The 19,704-nt window shown below is 40.4% G+C and overlaps 1 protein-coding gene across 1 annotated transcript in view; it reads left to right on the top strand.

The window, feature by feature from the left end:
• ATP10B (ATPase phospholipid transporting 10B (putative)) overlaps positions 1-19,704 on the top strand; it is a 369,072-nt gene that overhangs the window by 179,126 nt on the left and 170,242 nt on the right. Inside the window, exons 9-11 of the mRNA XM_063447492.1 lie at positions 13,999-14,190; positions 15,583-16,174; positions 17,702-17,808. Coding sequence (XP_063303562.1) covers positions 13,999-14,190; positions 15,583-16,174; positions 17,702-17,808 — 891 coding nt within the window. The remainder of the gene's footprint in view (positions 1-13,998; positions 14,191-15,582; positions 16,175-17,701; positions 17,809-19,704) is intronic.

Below are 19,704 nucleotides of genomic sequence, written 5' to 3'. Positions count from 1 at the left end.
AGAAATATACTAAATGTATGTAATTGTTAGTCTGTGACAGCAACCAATGTAGCAAGTTGCCATGATATAGAATTATATGGAATAATACATACAATTATATAAAAATATACATCAATAAGACAATAAATAAATAAAATGTATGAAAAATTATCTTTTAAAACTATATAAATATCATGATTATGAGATCTGAAAAGACAGAAACATAGTATTAGCAAAACACAAGCAATGCTAACAATACATAGAAAATGGAAGCATAAAAAAAAGGAAAATTGGAGAATATCTATATTATGCATTAAAAGTATCAATCCATAAAGGCTAAAATAACCAAGTCTGTGTTTTAAAGGATCACTATAGGGTCAGGAACACAAACATGTATTCCTGACCCTATAGTGTTAACACCACCACCTAGCCCCCCTGGGTCCCTCATGCCTCCATAAATATAGCAAAATCTTACTGTATTGAAGCCAGAAGCTGTAACTCTGCATGCTGTTTGCCTCAAAAACAAAACAAAAAACAAGCAGTCTGCTGACATCATCAGAAGTGGTGGCCTGATCCAATCATAGTGCTTCCCCAAAGGATTGGCTGAGACTGTCAAAGAGGCAGATCAGGGGCAGAGCCAGCATGATTCAAACACAGCCCTGGCCAATCAGCATCTCCTCATAGAGATGAATTGAATCAATGAATCTGATGGATTTGGTGTTGGAGGGAAACTCAAAGGATGCAGCTATAAGAAAACACATACTCTATGCTAATTTCTTTATCTAATTTATGCTTTCTTTCAAGTAAATCCATACCAACAGCAGTGTCCAGTGAAGCAGGAAGCCAATGGGCGGGGTAAAAGAGTAGGCCACTGATGCGAATCACAGGACCAGAACTGCCAGAAGGGGCGAACATGCCCAAAAAGGGGGTATGTCTGTCCAAAGAATTGCAAGGCCAACCTGACATCAGTGTCAGTGTCCCCATGTCACCCAGTCCCCTAGTCTCCCAGTGTCTGTGTCCCTATTTCTCCCAGTGTCCCCATGTCTCAGTGTGTCCCGTGTCACTAGGATACATGGGGACACAGAGACACTGGGACACTTGGAGACATGGGGGCACATGGGGGCACTGAGACACTTAGGGACACTGGGAGACATGGGGGCACTTGTGGATACAGACATGGGGAAACTGAGAGACATGGGGACACAGACATTTGGGGACACTGGGAGAAATGGTGTCACAGACACTAGGGACACAGAGACATGGGGACGCAGACACTGGGAGACATGGGGACACATAGATAGAAACATAGAAACATAGAATGTGACGGCAGATAAGAACCATTCGGCCCATCTAGTCTGCCCAATTTTCTAAATACTTTCATTAGTCCCTGGCCTTATCTTATAGTTAGGATAGCCTTATGCCTATCCCACGCATGCTTAAACTCCTTTACTGTGTTAACCTCTACCACTTCAGCTGGAAGGCTATTCCATGCATTCACTACCCTCTCAGTAAAGTAATACTTCCTGATATTATTTTTAAACCTTTGTCCCTCTAATTTAAGACTATGTCCTCTTGTTGTGGTAGTTTTTCTTCTTTTAAATATAGTCTCCTCCTTTACTGTGTTGATTCCTTTTATGTATTTAAATGTTTCTATCATATCCCCCCTGTCTCGTCTTTCCTCCAAGCTATACATGTTAAGATCCTTTAACCTTTCCTGGTCAGTTTTATCCTGCAATCCATGAACCAGTTTAGTAGCCCTTCTCTGAACTCTCTCTAAGGTATCAATATCCTTCTGAAGATATGGTCCCCAGTACTGCGTAAAATACTCCAAGTGAGGTCTCACCAGTGTTCTGGCAATGGCATGAGCACTTCCCTCTTTCTACTGCTAATACCTCTCCCTATACAACCAAGCATTCTGCTAGCATTTACTGCTGCTCTATTACATTGTCTGCCTACCTTTAAGTCATCAGAAATAATCACCCCTAAATCCCTTTCCTCAGATGTTGAGGTTAGGTCTCTATCAAATATTATGTACTCTGCCGTTGGGTTTTTACGTCCAAGATGCATTATCTTGCACTTATCCACATTAAATGTCAGTTGCCAAAACTCTGACCATTTTTATAGTTTACCTAAATCATTAGCCATTTGGCTTATCCCTCCTGGAACATCAAACCCGTTGCATATCTTAGTATCATCAGCTTGAAGACATACCTTACCATCAAGACCTTCTGCAATATCACTAATAAAAATATTAAAGAGAATGGGTCCAAGCTTTGAATATACTTTGAATATACTCCATTGACTACAACCCTCTGTTGCCTGTCACTCAGACACTGCCTTACCCATTCAACAATATTGGAATCCAAACTTAAAGATTGCAGTTTATTGATAAGCCTTCTATGTGCAACAGTGTCAAAAGCCTTACTGAAATCTAGGTAAGCAATATCTACTGCACCACCGTGATCTATAATTTTAGTTACCCAATCAAAAAAAAAAAATAAGATTAGTTTGGCATGATCTCCCTGAAGTAAACCCATGTTGTCTCTGATCTTGAAATCCATGTGTTTTTAGATATTCAACAATCCTATCCTTTAACATGGTTTCCATCACTTTCCCCACTACTGAAGTAAGGCTTACTGGCCTATAGTTGCCCAACTCCTCCCTATTACCTTTCTTGTGAATGGGCACAACATTCGCCAACTTCCAATCTTCTGGGACTACTCCTGTTATCACAGATTGGTTAAATAAATCTGTTAATGGTTTTGCTAGTACACCACTAAGCTCTTTTAATAGCTTTGGGTGTATTCCATCAGGTCCCATTGACTTATTTGTCTTTACTTTTGACAGTTGAAATAGAACCTCTTCATCTGTACACTCACATGTAATAAATAACTCCTTTACCCTTTTTCTTAACTGAGGTCCCTTTCCTTCATTTTCATCTGTAAATACCGAACTAAAATATTCATTGAGGCAGTCAGCTAGACCTTTATCCTCTTCTACATACCTTCCTTATTTTGTTTTTAATCCAACTAAACCTTGTTTTACTTTTCTTTTCTCATTTATGTAGCTAAAAACAAGTTTTGTACCCCCTTTTTACTGACTGTGCTATTTTCTCTTGTGTGTGTGATTTGGAAGCTCTTATAACTTGCTTAGCCTCTTTCCGCCTAATCTTATAGATCATTCTGTCTTCCTCACTCTGTTTTTTTTTATAATTACTAAATGCTAACTTTTTGTTTTTTTACTATTTTAGCCACATCTGCTGAGTACCACAGTGGGTTCTTGAATTTTTTGCTTTTACTGACAAGTCTAATGCAATTTTCTGTTGCTTTCAGTAGTGAAACTTTTAAATAATCCCATTTATCTTGGACTCCATTTAAATTGCTCCAGTCTGATAATGACTCCTTTACACATATTCTAATTTTAGAAAAGTCTGTTTTTCTAAAGTCTAAAACGTTTGTTTTTGTGTGGTGTGACTCAGTCACTGTTCTTATATTAAACCACACTGACTGAAGATCACTGGATCCTAAACTTTCACCTACAGTAATATTGGATACCAAATCTCCATTTGTTAAAACTAAATCTATTATTGCCTCTTTACGAGTTGGCTCCTCAATGACTTGTTTTTAGTGACAATCCCAGTAGGGAGTTTAGAATATGTGTGCTCCTGGTACAAGCAGGTATTTTGGTTTTCCAATTCACATCAGGAAGATTAAAGTCACCCATGATGATAACTTCCCCCTTCATTGTCATTTTAGCTATTTCCTCAACTAGTAGATTATCTAACTCTTCAATTTGTCCTGGGGGCCTATAAATCACACCTACACAAGTTACTGTGATTACCAAATTCTAACTTAACCCAAACGGACTCTATGTTCGCCTCACTAACTTTTATTAGGCTAGATTTTATGCTATCCTTCACATACAGGGCCACCCTCCCCCTTTCCTGCCTTCCCTGTCTTTTCTATATAAAATGTACTCTGGTATTGCTATGTCCCAGTCATTTTTCTAATTATACCGTGTCTCAGTAACAGCGACTAAATCTACACTATCAGTTGCCATTATTGCCACAAGTTCATGGATCTTATTCCCTAAACTGCGAGCATTTGTAGACATGACTCTAAGCTTATCATTTTTTAACACACTTGCTACAGGCACATTCTGTCCTTGTTTTGGGGAACAATTGGATAGATGTTTTATCACCCTTTTGCCCCCCTCCCCCCTAGTTTAACCCCTTAAGGACACATGACATGTGTGACATGTCATGATTCCCTTTTATTCCAGAAGTTTGGTCCTTAAGGGGTTAAATACATCCTAGCAAAACTCTGAACTGCTCACTGAGAACATGTGTTCCCTTTTGAGAAAGATGCAAACCATCTTTTTTGTACAGTTTGTTTCCATTCCAAACAGAGCTACCATGAGAAATAAAACCATTCACCAAGCCACAAGTTAAAGTCCCTAATACGCATCTGCCTGTCGTTCTGAGTGTTATGCACAGGCAGAACTTCAGAGAATGACAGTGTGGAAGCAACCTGCCGTATATCATTGGCAAAAACACTAAAAACTTCCTTCACCTCTGAAACCCCATTGCAAGCCAAGTCATTTGTCCCTAGATGGACAAGTACATCCAATTTGCCTTCCTGCTTTGCTGGCTTAACAATATTACAGATACGTCTCCTGTCTCTGTGAGCAGTAGCTCCGGGAAGACACCTCACAAGACCACCAGTGTCCATCTCCACACCTGTTATGATGGAATCCCCCAACAACAACTGCTTTCTATTAGGCCTCACCATAGTCTCCAAGCCTCTCTCCACAACACCACTAGCCTCAGTGCCTCTCTCCACAACACCACTAGCCTCAATGCCTCTCTCCACAACACCACTAGCCTCAGTGGCTCTCTCCACAACACCAGTAGCCTCAGTGCCTCTCTCCACAACACCAGTAGCCTCAGTGCCTCTCTCCACAACACCACTAGCCTCAATGCCTCTATCCACAACACCACTAGCCACAGTGCCTCTCTCCACAACACCACTACCCTCAGTGCTGGTCTCCATAACACCATTACACTCTGAAAGTGCAGAAAATGAATTATGTAGAGCAACAAACTTTGCAATATGCCTTTTATCCACACCTCTAAGTCTACCAGATCCTACAGTGATCCATCTGCCATTCCTAGTATGTCTCTGCGGCAGTGGCTTTGCAGCAGTTCCAGCCTGAGTTTGTTTACCAGATAATTTACAAATCTCAGACTTCAAGAATACAATCTCCTGCCGCAAGATAGAGAACTGTCTACAGATTAGACAACAACCAAACCTCCAAAAAGTGGAACGTGAGACAAATGCATAGCAACTATTACACTGGACTAAGTCTGCCATTCCAATGAGGTGAATAATTTAAATCAAACAAATCTTAATTTTTTATTTATCCTCCTGCATACCTCAGATTACCTCCAGGTTATCTCCAGAATATCTCCAACCACACATTTAGAAGCAGCCAAGCTATATTAGCCAAGCTAATGAAAACAACCCTTATATAACTCCTAAAATCACCACCCACTAGGAATGTTTAACACCTGGGTAGGCCTCTGCTTATTTGCAAACAATAGCTAATTTAGCAGCAATCAATAGCAAGTAGCTAACTAATCAAATCAAATGCCTTATAACCTTTTCCTACAGATGAATCTTACCTGTAACAGTAGAAAAGAAAACTCTTAGCACAACTCTTAGACAGTTGAAGCTTCTGTAAAACTCTCCAGAATATCTCCAACCACACACTTAGAAGCAACACTTAGATGAAGCAACCAAGCTATGATATGGGGACATAGACACTGGGAGACATGGGTACACTGATACACTAGGGACACTGGCTGGGAGACATAGGGACACTGGGAGACATGGGGACACAAACACTGTCTGGGAGACATGTGGACACAGACATATGGGGACAATGGCTGGGAGGCATGGGGATACTGGGAGCCATGGGGACACTGAGACACTAGGGACACTGGCTGGGAGGCATGGGGACACTGGGAGACATGTGTCCCAATGTGTCTACCCATGTCTCACAGCAATCCCCATGTCTCCCAGTGTCTTAGTGTCCCCATGTGTCTGTGTCCCCATGTCTCCCAGTGTCCCTTAGTCTCTCAGTGTCCCCATGTCTCCCTGCTGCCTTTCCCCTCATCCCTCACTTCCCTGAGCTGTAGTCTGTCTCTGCAGGCTGGGAGCTGCTGTCTGAACTCTCTGACTGTGCTGTGTAGCTGCTCCCCTGTGTATCAGTGAGTAGAGAGAGGCAGGGAGGGATATGCTGTAACTGGTGCCGGTGCTGGTATTGCAGAGTAATCTCCGTTTATACTGAAAAACATATTTGCATATGTATTGCCGGTAATACTGCAATACCAGCACGGCCAGGCAGCCTCAAATACAGGCTGTGCCTTAAAATACCAGTCAGGAGGAAAACCTAAGAGTAGTGTGTAAAAAAAAAAAAATTGGGCCTATTCCCTGGGCCTGGGCCTGGAGCTGCAGCTCCATCAGCCCCTATGTTAATCCAGACCTGGCTATGACCCAGGAAGGATCTCTAACAGCTATCTGAGGAGTAGCCAGTGAAGTTATCACTAGGCTGTAATGTAAACACTTCATTTTCTCTGAAAAGACAATGATTACAGCAAAAAGCCTGAAGGTAATGATTCTGTTCTGATGACTATAGTGTCCCTTTAAGTTTAAAAATCCATTTGTTTCCTTCTTAGCCAAGGTTTTTTCGATGTCTCCTCGTCTTCGAATGTAGAATTACTCTATCTATCCCAATACAGATAAAATAGTTGAAATTAAACTCTTTGCAATGGTCTAGGCACACTGTGTTTCTTTCTATTTATAACGCTGAAATGTTCCATTAATCTGTCACACAATCTCCTTTAGTCTTACCAATACTAGTATGTACTACTACTACTGTATTCTGTATTTACATTGTAGTAAATAAACTACATTTTTGCTAGGTGTGTTAATGAAATGGTTTATCAAAACATTTAGACTTGTCTGATTTAGCAGTTGGTAATTTGCTTGGTACTAAAATATTTTTTAAAATTTCAGTTTTCTTATGCTTTTTTTTTCTAGGTTTTTCAGGTAAAATCATATTTAAAATCTTATCCCATTTTAAAATAGGTCAATGTTTATTTATAGGTTGTTTAACCCCTTAACGCCGTTAGGGCGTTCTATGCCGTCCCCATTTAAATGGGCTGCGGCAGCATAGAATGCTGTAACGTCTTGCAGCCCCAGGAGCCTCCAACTACTCACCTCTGCCGCGATCCTCTTTGGGAGGACTGCCTGACAGCCCAGGCAGCCCTCCCTGGCAAATCAGGCCCCCTGGGGCCATGTGATCGCTCTCAAAGAGTGATCACATGGCCCCCTATAGCTGGTTGTGGATCTGCCAGCAGGGGGACTGTCTGGTGGGAAAGTAAAAAAAATAATAATAATTAAACATGTTTTAAAATAAAATACATTTATTTATATGTATATATGTGTGTGTGTGTGTGTGTGTATATATATATATATATATATATATATATATATGTAACTTCATACATATATAAGTATATATATTAGTATTAAAATACACTTAGAATTATGTTACATATATATGATATATATATATATTATATAATACATCTATATATATTTTATATTTATATATACACATTTAATTACAATAATAAATAAATAAAATAATAAAATAAATAAAATATTTAAAAAAAATTCAAAAACAAATTGTGTATACATGTAATTTCATTCTAACTGTATTTTGTTATTAATATATATATATATTGGTAACAGAATACACTTAGAATGACATTCTATATATATCTATCTATATATAAAATACAAATAACCGCAAATATATATATGTATATATATATATATATATATATATGTGTATATATATTAAAATTCTACGTGCATATTTTAAGTAATCTTTTAACATAATTATGTGATTTAATTAATTAACATTTGATTGACATGCCTGACAACCTAGGCAGAAAGTGCAGAGAATTTGAATTGCAAGCACTCTATTTAACCCTGTAACTTTCCATGACACCATAAAACCTGTACATGGGGGGGGAACTGTTTTACTCGGAAGACTTCGCTGAACACAAATATTAGTGTTTTTAAACAGTAAAATGTATTACAACGACGATATTGTCAGTGAAAGTGACATATTTTGCATTTTTCACACATTTTGGCACTTACACGGACGATATTGTTGTGATACATTTTACTGTTTTGGATCACTGATATTTGTGTTTAGCGTGGTCTCCTGAGTATAACAGTACCCCTCATGTACAGGTTTTATGGTGTTTTCAAAAGTTACAGAGTCAAATATAAGGCTTGCGTTTCAGTTTTTTCACATTGAAATTCGCCAGGTTGGTTATGTTGCCTTTGAGACCGTACGGTAGCCCAGGAATGAAAATTACCCCCATGATGGCATACCATTTGCAATGCTCTGCCATAGGATTGGCTGCAAAGGTCCTGAATGTAGGTGCTGCACACTGTGCAATCACACTGTGCAGCACTGACACAGGAAGCACCTCTAGTGACTGTCTGAGTGACTGTCACGAGAGGTGTCACTAGGAAGCAATGTAAACACTGCCATTTCTCGGGAAAGTCAGTGTTTACATTAAAAAGCCTGAAGGGACAGGCTATAGACACCAGAACCACTACATTAAGCTGTGTGTGTGTACGCCTGCTAGTGAGTGAGCTTGCTTGCTTGCATGTGTGTGTGTGTGTGTGTGTGTGTCTGCTAGTGAGTGAGTGAGCTTGTGTTTTTATGCCAATGAGCTTATGTATATCAGTGACATTGTTTGTCTATGAGGCTGTGTATCAATGAGCTTGTGTGTGTCAGTGAGATTGTCTGTGTCTGCATGTGAGTATGCTTAATGTATAATTAAAAGTTTTACTCTGAAAGGACCAATATATATATATATATTAGAAAAAGCAATATATATTCAAGATATATATATATTCGAGATATAGATATATAATTACTCAACCATCTGGGGTGTCAAGACATTGCCTTACATATTACATACAGCAATATATGGCACAATGACTTATGGGGCTGGCATAGATTTTTTTTTTCCAGGGCTGCTTTGTATCCCCAGTCTAGCCCTAGATACTCCAGTTTCACCTCCAGAGATGTCCCCTCCCCTCTAGCAGTGAGTGATGCTATAGCAATCCCAAGAAGGCATTTCTCATATCGACAATCCGGAGCAGTAGAGAAGTGATAAAGCAATCCAAAGAGCAGTGGTATTGCTGATATAGATTTCTCCCACACACATGAGACGAGGATATATGCTGTGCATGAACTGGTTTTAATGGGAGCCACACACAGCCTTTTCTGTAACTCCCCATACAAGGGGTTTCCTAAATCACATTCCAGGGGCATTCCCCACTGGACCTGAGAGGAGGCTGCTGCGAAGTACACATCTAAATTACATTATCTCTTAGGTTCAGAACATATGCATGTGTGACGGAGCTCCCTGTACCCTGGCTGGGTACCTCCGCTGATGGATGCTCCTAGTGCTTCTCAAGGACCAGCAGCACCGCACCAGACACCATAAGCACCGTAGACTCCACTAATTGCCGTAGCTTGGTTGGGGTCTCGCCGTCTCCTTCCCACCCTGGTCCAACCTCTGGATCCAGGACCGTGTGGGAAGGACCTCTCCTCCAGTAAGGTATAGCTGTATAGCTGAAAAGAGCTCTTACAAGAGCTAGCAGTGATATAGCAAGTATAGCTGTTCTCTACAACACAAGATGAGGCTGCGAGTTGAGGGTAAGAAGATCTGGTTTATTGAGCACATTACTCAAGGCATTTCTTTTATACACATTTTCAGGCCAGAAGCACACCCCCTGGACCTGATAGAACACAGGGACAAAAAGAACATAGACCAATAGGTACAATAATTATTACTGTAACACTCCCACACACAGTCAGCAAGCCCTCCCCCCTGTGATATAATTAAGATAGCTAATTGAATAACTTAATTATCCACAGGCAGAAAACATAAATTTTTACCCAAAGTTCAGAAACACCCCAAAACTCCAACATACCCCCTACATCCCTGGATAGCCCTGATCTGGATGAACAATCTTTTGACCGACCGCAAGCATGGCTTTCATGCCCAAAACAGTTCCACAGATTTTGGCTGTGCGGCTGGTCTATGTCCAAGGCTAAGTTCCGTTCAAATCCACGTGCGGGGTCCATTCGTGCAAATAACCAATGTTAAAGGGGCGTTCGAATTGTCGAATGCCGTTCGATTCCTGTCAAAGGGTCGAAGTTCTGGAGAAGGTAAAGTTCAGCAGTGTTCGTGCCATCGGTTGCCCGATTTGAGTTCCATGAACTCGATGACCAAACACAGCTGAACACGTTCGACTAAACAAGATGGCCGCCGCCACGTGTTCGACTATACGAACGGCGACCACCCTGCCGTTCGTCAATTAGCTGTGATTAACCACAGCTTCTGGGGGGTAATCAAGCAGCACACTCCACTGGTGTGTGGTCCGGCTGTTTGGTAGTTTGAAGTTCCACTTCTCATTGTGCTAAGTCCCAATATGCACAAGTTAGTGGTTTTAATGGGCAATACATCCCAGGGGCCATAGTCCCGGGGCAAGAGGCTTGCAATCAGGCCCCTCCAAAAGCCAGTGGCGAGGTGCAATTCATCACAACATGTATAACAACCCAAAACATACATTTTACAATAAGGTACCCCCTCAACTCTTATATCCACGGATAGCCTGGATCTAAACACCCAACATAACCTGAAAGCGCTCAGATCCCATGAACGCAGCCGAATGCTGCCTGAAGCTTGTCCTGTCTGGTAGGTTTCAACACCAGGACCTTCTGTCCCACCCAGAACGTATGTTGGCGGGCACCCCGATCGTACCAAACCTTCTGTCGCCCCTGGGCTGCCTGGAGGTTTTCCTTTACCATCTTAGCCAGTTGCTCCATGCGGTCCTGAAGCTCCATAACATACGGCATGATGGGATCCCCTCATGCTCAGTTTCTCCTTCCCAGTGTTCCCTAATAAGATAAAAGGGGACCTCGTACCCTTCTCCCAAAGAGCAACTCGAAAGGGGAAAACCCAGTAGATTCCTGTGGCACCTCTCGATAAGCAAACAAGAGGTGAGGCAGGAATTGCTTCCAGTCTCTGCAAGCTGCGGTGAAGGTCCTTAGCATCTGCTTGAGGGTACCATTAAACCGCTCACAAAGACTGTTAGTCTGGGGGTGGTAAGGCGAGCTATGGGCTTAATACCACAGACTTTCCACAGCTGCTGGGTTAGGTCTGTGGTGAATTGGGTTCCCTGATCTGAGATGGTCTCTTTGGGAAAATTTACCCTAGCGAATATCCTAACCAGAGCCTCGGCAACTGTCTCTGCATGGATATTCGAGAGGGCAATTGCTTCAAGTAGCGTAATTCAGCACAGTAAGCATGTATTTCTTACGGCTAAAGGACTCCTCAATAATGGGCATGGATAGTAGTCACGCTCTGGGGTGTTCGCCACCCTACCCGCTGACAAATGTTGCAGGTTTTGCAGTATTGTCGCACGTCCCTAGAGATTCCTGTCCAGAATAAGTTCTGGGTCACCCTATGGGACATGCAGCATACTCCCAGATGCCCAGTCAAGGGCACATCATGCCCAATCCAGAGCAGTTCCACCCAGTATTTACTGGGATCTACCAGTTGGCACTTCTGGGATGGGGCTGTATCTTTACTTAGGGTCTTGGTGAGCCTATACAGCCTATCCTGCTCCCAGGTAAACCTTTCACCCTCTAATCCCCCTTGCTCTGTATCTGCCTTAACTCTGTACTTATGTAATGTGGGGTCTTCCCGGGTGTCCCTCCCAAACTCCTCTGGGGTATCCCAGGCTAACAGGGTCGAGTCTAGAGTCCCAGTCTGGGGTTGGTCTCTTACCTGGGTCTCCCTGGAAGGTGGCCTGGCTTCCGCAGTCCTAGCTTGTAGACAGGTGGTTACAGGGTGAGCTTCGGCATGTTCCCTGGAGACGTAAGCAGACGTTAAAGGACCCAAGTCATTCTCCAGTAAAACCTTAGCTGGCAAGTCTTTCATAATTCCCGTTCGTACCAATTCTACATTCGCTTATTCGGTCATTACATCAAGGATTAGCATCTCCTCTGGGGAAAAAGGATCATTCCACTGCTGCCACCAGATATGGCGGCCACTTGGCTAGGTACTCAAGTTTTGCGGCCATAGATGTCCCCTCCCCCCTAGTATTGAGTGATGCTATTCTAATTCCAAGCAGGCCTTTCCCACAGCGACAATCCGGAGCAGTAGAGAAGTGATATAGCAATCCAAAGAGCAGGGATATGGCTGATATAGCTTTCTCCTACACACAAGATTAAGGTCTATTCTGTGTATGAACTGGTTTTAATGGGAGCCCCACACAGCCTTTTATGTAACTCCCCATGGAAGGGGTTTCCTAAATTCACTGCTGGACCAGAGAAGAGACTAATTAAATCTAAATTGCATTATCTCTCATGTTCAAAACATATACATGTATTACAACCCAAAACATACATTTTACAACCAGGTATCCCCTCAACTCTTATATCCCCTGATAGCATGGATCTGAGCACTCAACATATCACAAAAGCGCTCAGATCCCACAAACGCAGCAAAAACGCCACCAAGTTAACGTTTAGACCGACCGCACACGAGGCGTCTGCCCAAAATAGTTCCAGGAAATTAGGCTGAGCGGTCGGTCTCCTTCGGGGGTACGAAATACAGTAACAATACCAAACGTAACTGTTCGTGCGTACACTGAGTCTGTGTCCCTTATTCGGGAGTGTGCTCCCACTGAACGCCTTTTAGTTCTGATGATTTTAACCAAACATAGATGGAAGTTAAAGTTTCAGCGGTGTTCGGGTGGTCGAGTGTCCGATTTTGTTCCAAACTAAGATCGCCATGTGTTCGCACATACGAACGGCGACCACCCAGTCGACTGCTTAGAATGTTGTGGTTATTGAAGTTAATGAGGTGATGCCATTCTAAGGTGCGGTAATACATTTTTGTGGGTTTCCTCGTTCCTGTGTGTTGGTGTACGACTCATGTAACACAAAGCTAAGGAGTAAGATAAGGGTTGATGCATTTAGTCACTTTATAGGGACCAGTGAGGTGACTTGTAAGTAAGGAATCTGAGATGGATGTTTTTACTTGAAAGCAAAGCCCATGATATGTAGAAACAGCCTTGCATTTTTTATCAGCATGCCATTTCTGGAGTTCACTAGTTCTCCTCATGGTGATCTGAAACTGTGCCCAAATGAAATATGCGTTCTCAAGATTCTGGTATAATGCAGGCATTCCTGCACTAGGAAGAACAATGTCAGGCACCATTGACTGACAATGAATGAAGTTGCTGGATCACAGCATGATTTGGATTGTTGTGGGAAATGTTGCCCAGGAAAACAGGTTAGACTAATTATATTGATGGTCAGAAATAATGATGGTCACACTTAACTGCTCAATTAGTTTGAGGATTGTAAGCAGGACAAAAACTATTCAACACCCATCTCAAAGTAAAAGTGTTTCTAGAATCTAAACACAAATTGACTGCCCTGGTCAGACACAATCTTACGAGGTAACCATGTAGCCTCTCTTCTCTCCTCTTCAGGATCACAGAGTTTATTGGAGGACATTGGAGGGGTCATGTATCTTGAGCACCCTTGATGTAGTCAATTAAAGATGAATCAAGAGATGAATTGTTAAACAAACTGTTGTAATATGTAGTCAATAGTTATAAACTATAGGATAAATGCTACTATTTGGATATTGAGATAGCTATAAAATACATTTTGTAAATATATATATACTTTAATCTGTGAGATAGTGATAATGTTTAATAACTTTTTACAATAATGTGTTTTATGGGACATTAGGTCTCTAAATGTTTACATTTTTACAAATGTAGAATGGCAAATATTTGTTATAGGAGAACATTTCTGATTAGTATTTTTTACCAGGAAAAAGATGTGACCCCCGATCAAATGTTGTTGAAGAAAGTCAGAGAAGCATCAGTTCAGATTGAAGCCTTGTCTTCAGTTAAGGCTCAAAACCGCAAAAAGTCTTCAAATTCTCCTTACATTGATTTCTTCCTTGCTTTAGCCATTTGCAATACAGTGGTAGTCTCCACAGCAACTGAACCAAGGCAGAGGGTAAGCCCACTTGATGTATTGCTTCTTATCTTTTACAAACCATCTGCTAACTTTAGAATTAGAAGAATAACCTTTAATTATTTTTTTTATGTTTGCCTTAACTGACACCAGTGTAAAGACAAATGTTATGCCTTTAACAAAACAAAACAAACATAATAATAATAAGAGAGGGATCTATTCAGAGGAAAAAGATATGTCCTCAAAGTAAACATATACTAAGAGATAAAATAATTATTTTCATGGTAATAGTAAAATTGCAAAAACCAATAACCTATTCTGCTTAACATGAATAGCAAGTAAGTATATCTTAGGACCAGGACTACAATTGTATCCAGTGGAAAGGTTACAATTATACTAAACCACACAGAAAACACTGTCAAAGGACTGTCAAATAGCCTTAAGAAGTGTTGCAGACAAATCAAACAGCAGAAGAAGCACAAAGAAGCTGCTGTAATCAAACAAGAGATAAGTCCTAAAGAATACAATAAAAAAGGAGGAACAAAGTAAACCAACGATTGGAAAAGCCTCAGGTAAGTAATAAATGAAAATAAAATGTATGGCTAAAGACTGTTATACTCGTGCCTTCGAGGGCACCTATCATAAATTCATAAAAAAAACTAGATAAAAGGAAAATTAAACTTGCTAAACAGAACTTGAGAATAGGTGATTAAAATCTAAATATAACACGGCAGTTTGTCAAATGATCTTTTCATTGAGATATTTCAAATTAATAACCCAAGAAGGTATGATAGTTCTCATAAGACAAATACCACAGAGCCCCTAACGCGTGCGTTTCGCCAGAGTGGCTAATCTGAAATTCTCACTTATGACAGCTAGTTAGAGATGTAAAATATATCAGACAAAGGTATTGATTTAATTCTGGGTACTAATAAAAGTTGATCATTATTGTCCGTTTTCAGCAGATTTTTTTTTTTTTTTTTTTTTTTTGCATTTTGGTTGGATGCAATGCCAGCTGAAATGCAGTAAGCCAAAATTGATCAGCTGACTGAAATAAATCCACAGATAAATTTGCATTTATTAGAATTTTGTAAATGAGTGTGTGCCTCTTTTTCCATCCTGTTGGGGTGTCTTCCTCCTTCTGCAGTCCCAGCTTACCGCCTATTAGAATGCCGGATGAGAACAATGCCCCACTTGGGGTGGATAAGCCTAATGTTTTGATTGAAGTTGGACAGGCTAATGCAGAAGATAACTTCTTTAACAGCTGAACTGCTCATTATGGAATGGGCTATAGTTTTTGAAACCACTTGAAAGTGTTTCGACACAAGCCAGGGGGAATGCACCCAAGGTCTCTTTACCCCACTACAATAAAACTGTAAAGGTTATTGTGTGTAGAGTATTCTTTTAATGTTCTTTGTTTCTGTGTTCTTGAAGGTCACTGGCCCACCAATGTTTAAACCAGCAGGAACATCATTAGACAAGTTCCAACATCTGTTTCAAAGGCTAAGGTTTTTGACACTGAGTCAGTCATCTACATCCACTCAATCAAACGCCGACCCTGAAACACATTCAAAGTCAAAGAGCAATAAAATAAAGCCAACTTCAGGATCTGACATTGTGTCCAGTTCAAGCTGTGGTGATGCTGAATTAACAAACCTTGGGAAAAAAGATGCTTCAATAAGCCAGACCAGCAGTGACAACTGTTTAGATGAAATGTATGCAAATATTTCTCCTTTTAATATAGAAGATGATTTTTGCTATGAAGCAGAAAGTCCAGATGAAGCTGCATTGGTTCATGCAGCCAGAGCTTATAGTTTCACACTCATGTCCCGTACTCCTGAACATGTGACTATAAGGCTTCCACAGGGCACACTTCTCACTTTTGAACTCCTTTATACATTGGGATTTGATTCAGTCAGAAAAAGAATGTCAGTGGTAGTTCGTGATCCGATAACAAAAGAAATCATTGTATACACTAAGGGAGCTGATTCAGTGATCATGGATTTATTAGATGACCCATCAAAAGGTATTCACCTATGAACTGTAATGTACTAGTTCGCTAAATGATATTTTAGATTACTATTAGTGCATAAAAACTAGACAAGACTTCATAAAATGGATGAGTATGCTCTGTTGAATGTAACTATTGATTTTTGCTTGCTTTGTTATTTAAGAAAATATGGAAGCATGAGTTATGATAATAGGTGCCTATTAGTGTGCTGCAGTGGAAACAAACAACTATACTATTGTCTAGATTAATGGTTAGGCAATATCAGGTATAATTGCAATGACAATTCTGAATTGTCAAAACTAAATAATTAAATTTGTATTAAAAAAAACTATAAGTGAGAGAAGATATAGTTTTATAACGTTTGATAGTTTTTCCTTTTGCAAGCTTGTATTAATGAAAAATTAAATTAAGTACATCAGCAGCAGGAGTAATTTTAAGTAAAAAAAAAAAGTGTTTTTTTTTGTTGCAATTTTACACCCTAAGAAGGAGAACATTTTCTCACACATCCAGTCTGTAGCCTAAATTACTGTCCTTTACTGTGGTAAAAATGCAGTGTCGTATCAGCTTAAAAAACGTGCATCTGTGGCAGCAGCAGGTGGTCACTGCAAGACTTAGCCAAGCAGGGCATAACTACTACAATAAAAATAAAATATTTTATTAGTAAACCATGAAATTAAAACATAAATTAATAATTTTTTGAACAAAGATGAGGTAATTTAGCAAATTAGCACTTATAACAATGAGCTTAAAATTAATATTTCTATAGAAATCATGACTTTTAACATTGAAAATGAGACAGGCTGCAATCTCAATGATGGAAGGTGCCCAGGTGCCCACATACCTGCATTAAAACGCAAACATAACACACAATTACACCACTGCATTCCAATGGCAATGGTACATACCAATACACCCTTACATGCACACATATACTCTATACAAAACATGCTTACATTCAAATGCACAAACACTGCTCACAAATACAACCCTGCAAGGATCCCCACCTAGTATAACATTGTTGGAGTTGTACGACAGATGGGGATTTACCTTTTCTCCACTCTTGCACTAGAGGGGTCTAAAAAAACCTAAATTATACAAGTGCCCTTCCTGCATTAGTTCTCCCAATGCTCCTAGCAGGAGCTTTCTGCTGCCAGACAGGAGGAGCGTGGAGTCAGGAGGAGCCAGTTTAGCCTCATTAGAAGTCAAACCATCCTTAAATGGTGCACTCCTGGCTCCTCCGGGCTTCACTCTACACCTGTCTGGCAGCAGGAAGCAGGAGTGTTACTTTAATTAATTGAACAGTTCGAGTGCCTTGATTGGAAAGAGATAGTGTTGTTATATTTGTATTTCATGGTGTAATATGCATATTCTTCTTTCAAATGATTAGTTATTAGCATTGTCCCAGGTTAATACATTTCCTACATTTGTAGGAGGGATAAATTTTCAGAAGCATAACTGGATTTTTACAAAAAGGACCAAATAGTTAATGAAGCATATTTTATTTTTAAAATGACTATTAATTTAAATAATATTATCTTACAGCTAATATAAGTGAAGAAAAGAGGTTACGAAAAATACAGGCAAGAACCCAGAGGCATCTAGATTGGTATGCTAGGGATGGGCTGAGAACACTCTGCATAGCTAAAAAGGTGAAAACAAAATGAACTGAAACTTTTGTGTGACAATCCGCAAAATACATGATATAATTTGTGAGCAAGGTTTCTGATAGATAGGAAAGTCAACTATTGTTACAAATAGTAGTAAGTGATTGATATATTTCACATAGTGATAGTAGTGATTGATATAGTTCATGTAGTACTTTATGTCTGTTTTTATAAAGGACAGTGATAAATAGAAGAATAAACATAATGTTGATTTTAAAATCATCTTGTATTTGCATAAATTGAAGGGATTATTTATCAAACATTGTACATAAATTAATAGCTTGATAATTTCATTACTAGATGAGTACCTCATATGCTGGTTGAATCAGGGCTGTTTAAGCGCATGGGCACGATGGGCAGTTGGCACGAGCATAGGGGCCTCATAGGCTTGCCAACTTTTCAGTATATTATTGGGAGATTTATTTAGAACCTTCAAAACCTCTTCATTAAAAAATGTAGGTGTACTAATTACTTTACTCAGCTTTTATTTGTACATGTGATACACGTAACAAAGTACACATACTAAGTATACATAAGCAAGACAAAATCAATATACATACATTTTTGTAAGCCTTAAAGTTATAATAAAGTTCTTCTAATATTTTTAACAGTCCATGACATCTCCCTCCTGCTGCTACCTTCTAAACGTTGTGTGGATTAATCTCCATGAGCGTCTGGTGGGGTCCCTAAGTGACAATAAGGGGGGGGGGAGTTATTGCCCCCCAGGATTTCCATCCATGAGCAGCGGGTGGGGGCCCAAAGTGACAATTGGGGGACCTATTGTTGCCCCCGGAGTCCCCACCAATGAGTGGTGGGGGCCCTAAGTGACAATAGGGGAGTAGACCTATTTTTCCCACCCAGCACCTACCCATGAGTGATGGGTGGGAGCTAAATGTAAAAAATGACCACCCCCAAACCCCTAATCATCCTCCCAAATAAAATAAATTGTATTTCTTGACCACAATGAAATTTCTTTGATGGCAGGAAATGGAATGACTTAAGCTCCTCCTTGGGTCAAAGATGGTCAAGCGTAGGAATAATACATAAGACAATGTAGTCCCTACTTTGTCCTCATGTTTTAAAGAAAACTAGATCCGAAAGGAAGAAAAGAAGAACAGATTCTAAAAGAGAAAGAGAAGAGGAAGTGATTGGGGAAAAGTACATGACAGCGGCATGACAGTGCCGCTTTAAAGAGACTCTCCAGTGCCAGGAAAATGGTCCCCACTCCCTCCCACCTCTTATCCCAAGTTGCTGAAGGGGTTAAAACCCCTTTAGTGACTTATCTGTATCCAGCGCTGATGTCCCTCAGCGCTGGGTCAGGGTCGTCCCATGCTCCTCCCACGCCAATGTTAGCCGGCGAGGGGAGACCTATTGTGCATGCGCGGCCGGCGGCGGGGGAGACATAATGCGCATGTGCAGCAATGCTGCGCACGCGCATTAGACCTCCCCATAGGAAAGCATTGAATAATGCTTTCCTAGGGGATTTCGACGACGCTGGAGGTCCTCACATAGCGTGAGGACGTCCAGCGTCGTTATAACACACTTTTCGTGTTCTATGAACACGGAAGTGTCCTTTAGTGGCTGTCTAGTAGACCGCCACTAGAGGAGGACTTAGCCCTGCAAGGTAAATATTGCAGTTTATAAAAACTGCAATAATTACACTTGCTGGGTTAAGGGTAGTGGGAGTTGGCACCCAGACCACTCCAATGGGCAGAAGTGGTCTGGGTGCCTGGAGTGTCCCTTTAATTATGACAATCCCACATAACTATAGGATACCAAAAAAAGCTTAATGATCAACATTAATAATAAAAAAGCCATTTTCTTAATTTCCCTAATTAGCTATCCTTGTGAAAACAAATGGATCCGAAAATTGTGGAAGCA

Source organism: Pelobates fuscus, chromosome 3 (assembly GCF_036172605.1).
Source record: "Pelobates fuscus isolate aPelFus1 chromosome 3, aPelFus1.pri, whole genome shotgun sequence".
NCBI classification, from domain to species: Eukaryota; Metazoa; Chordata; class Amphibia; order Anura; family Pelobatidae; genus Pelobates; species Pelobates fuscus.
The sequence above is the reverse complement of the archived record's forward strand: the minus strand, read 5'-3'. Positions and strand labels throughout refer to the sequence as shown.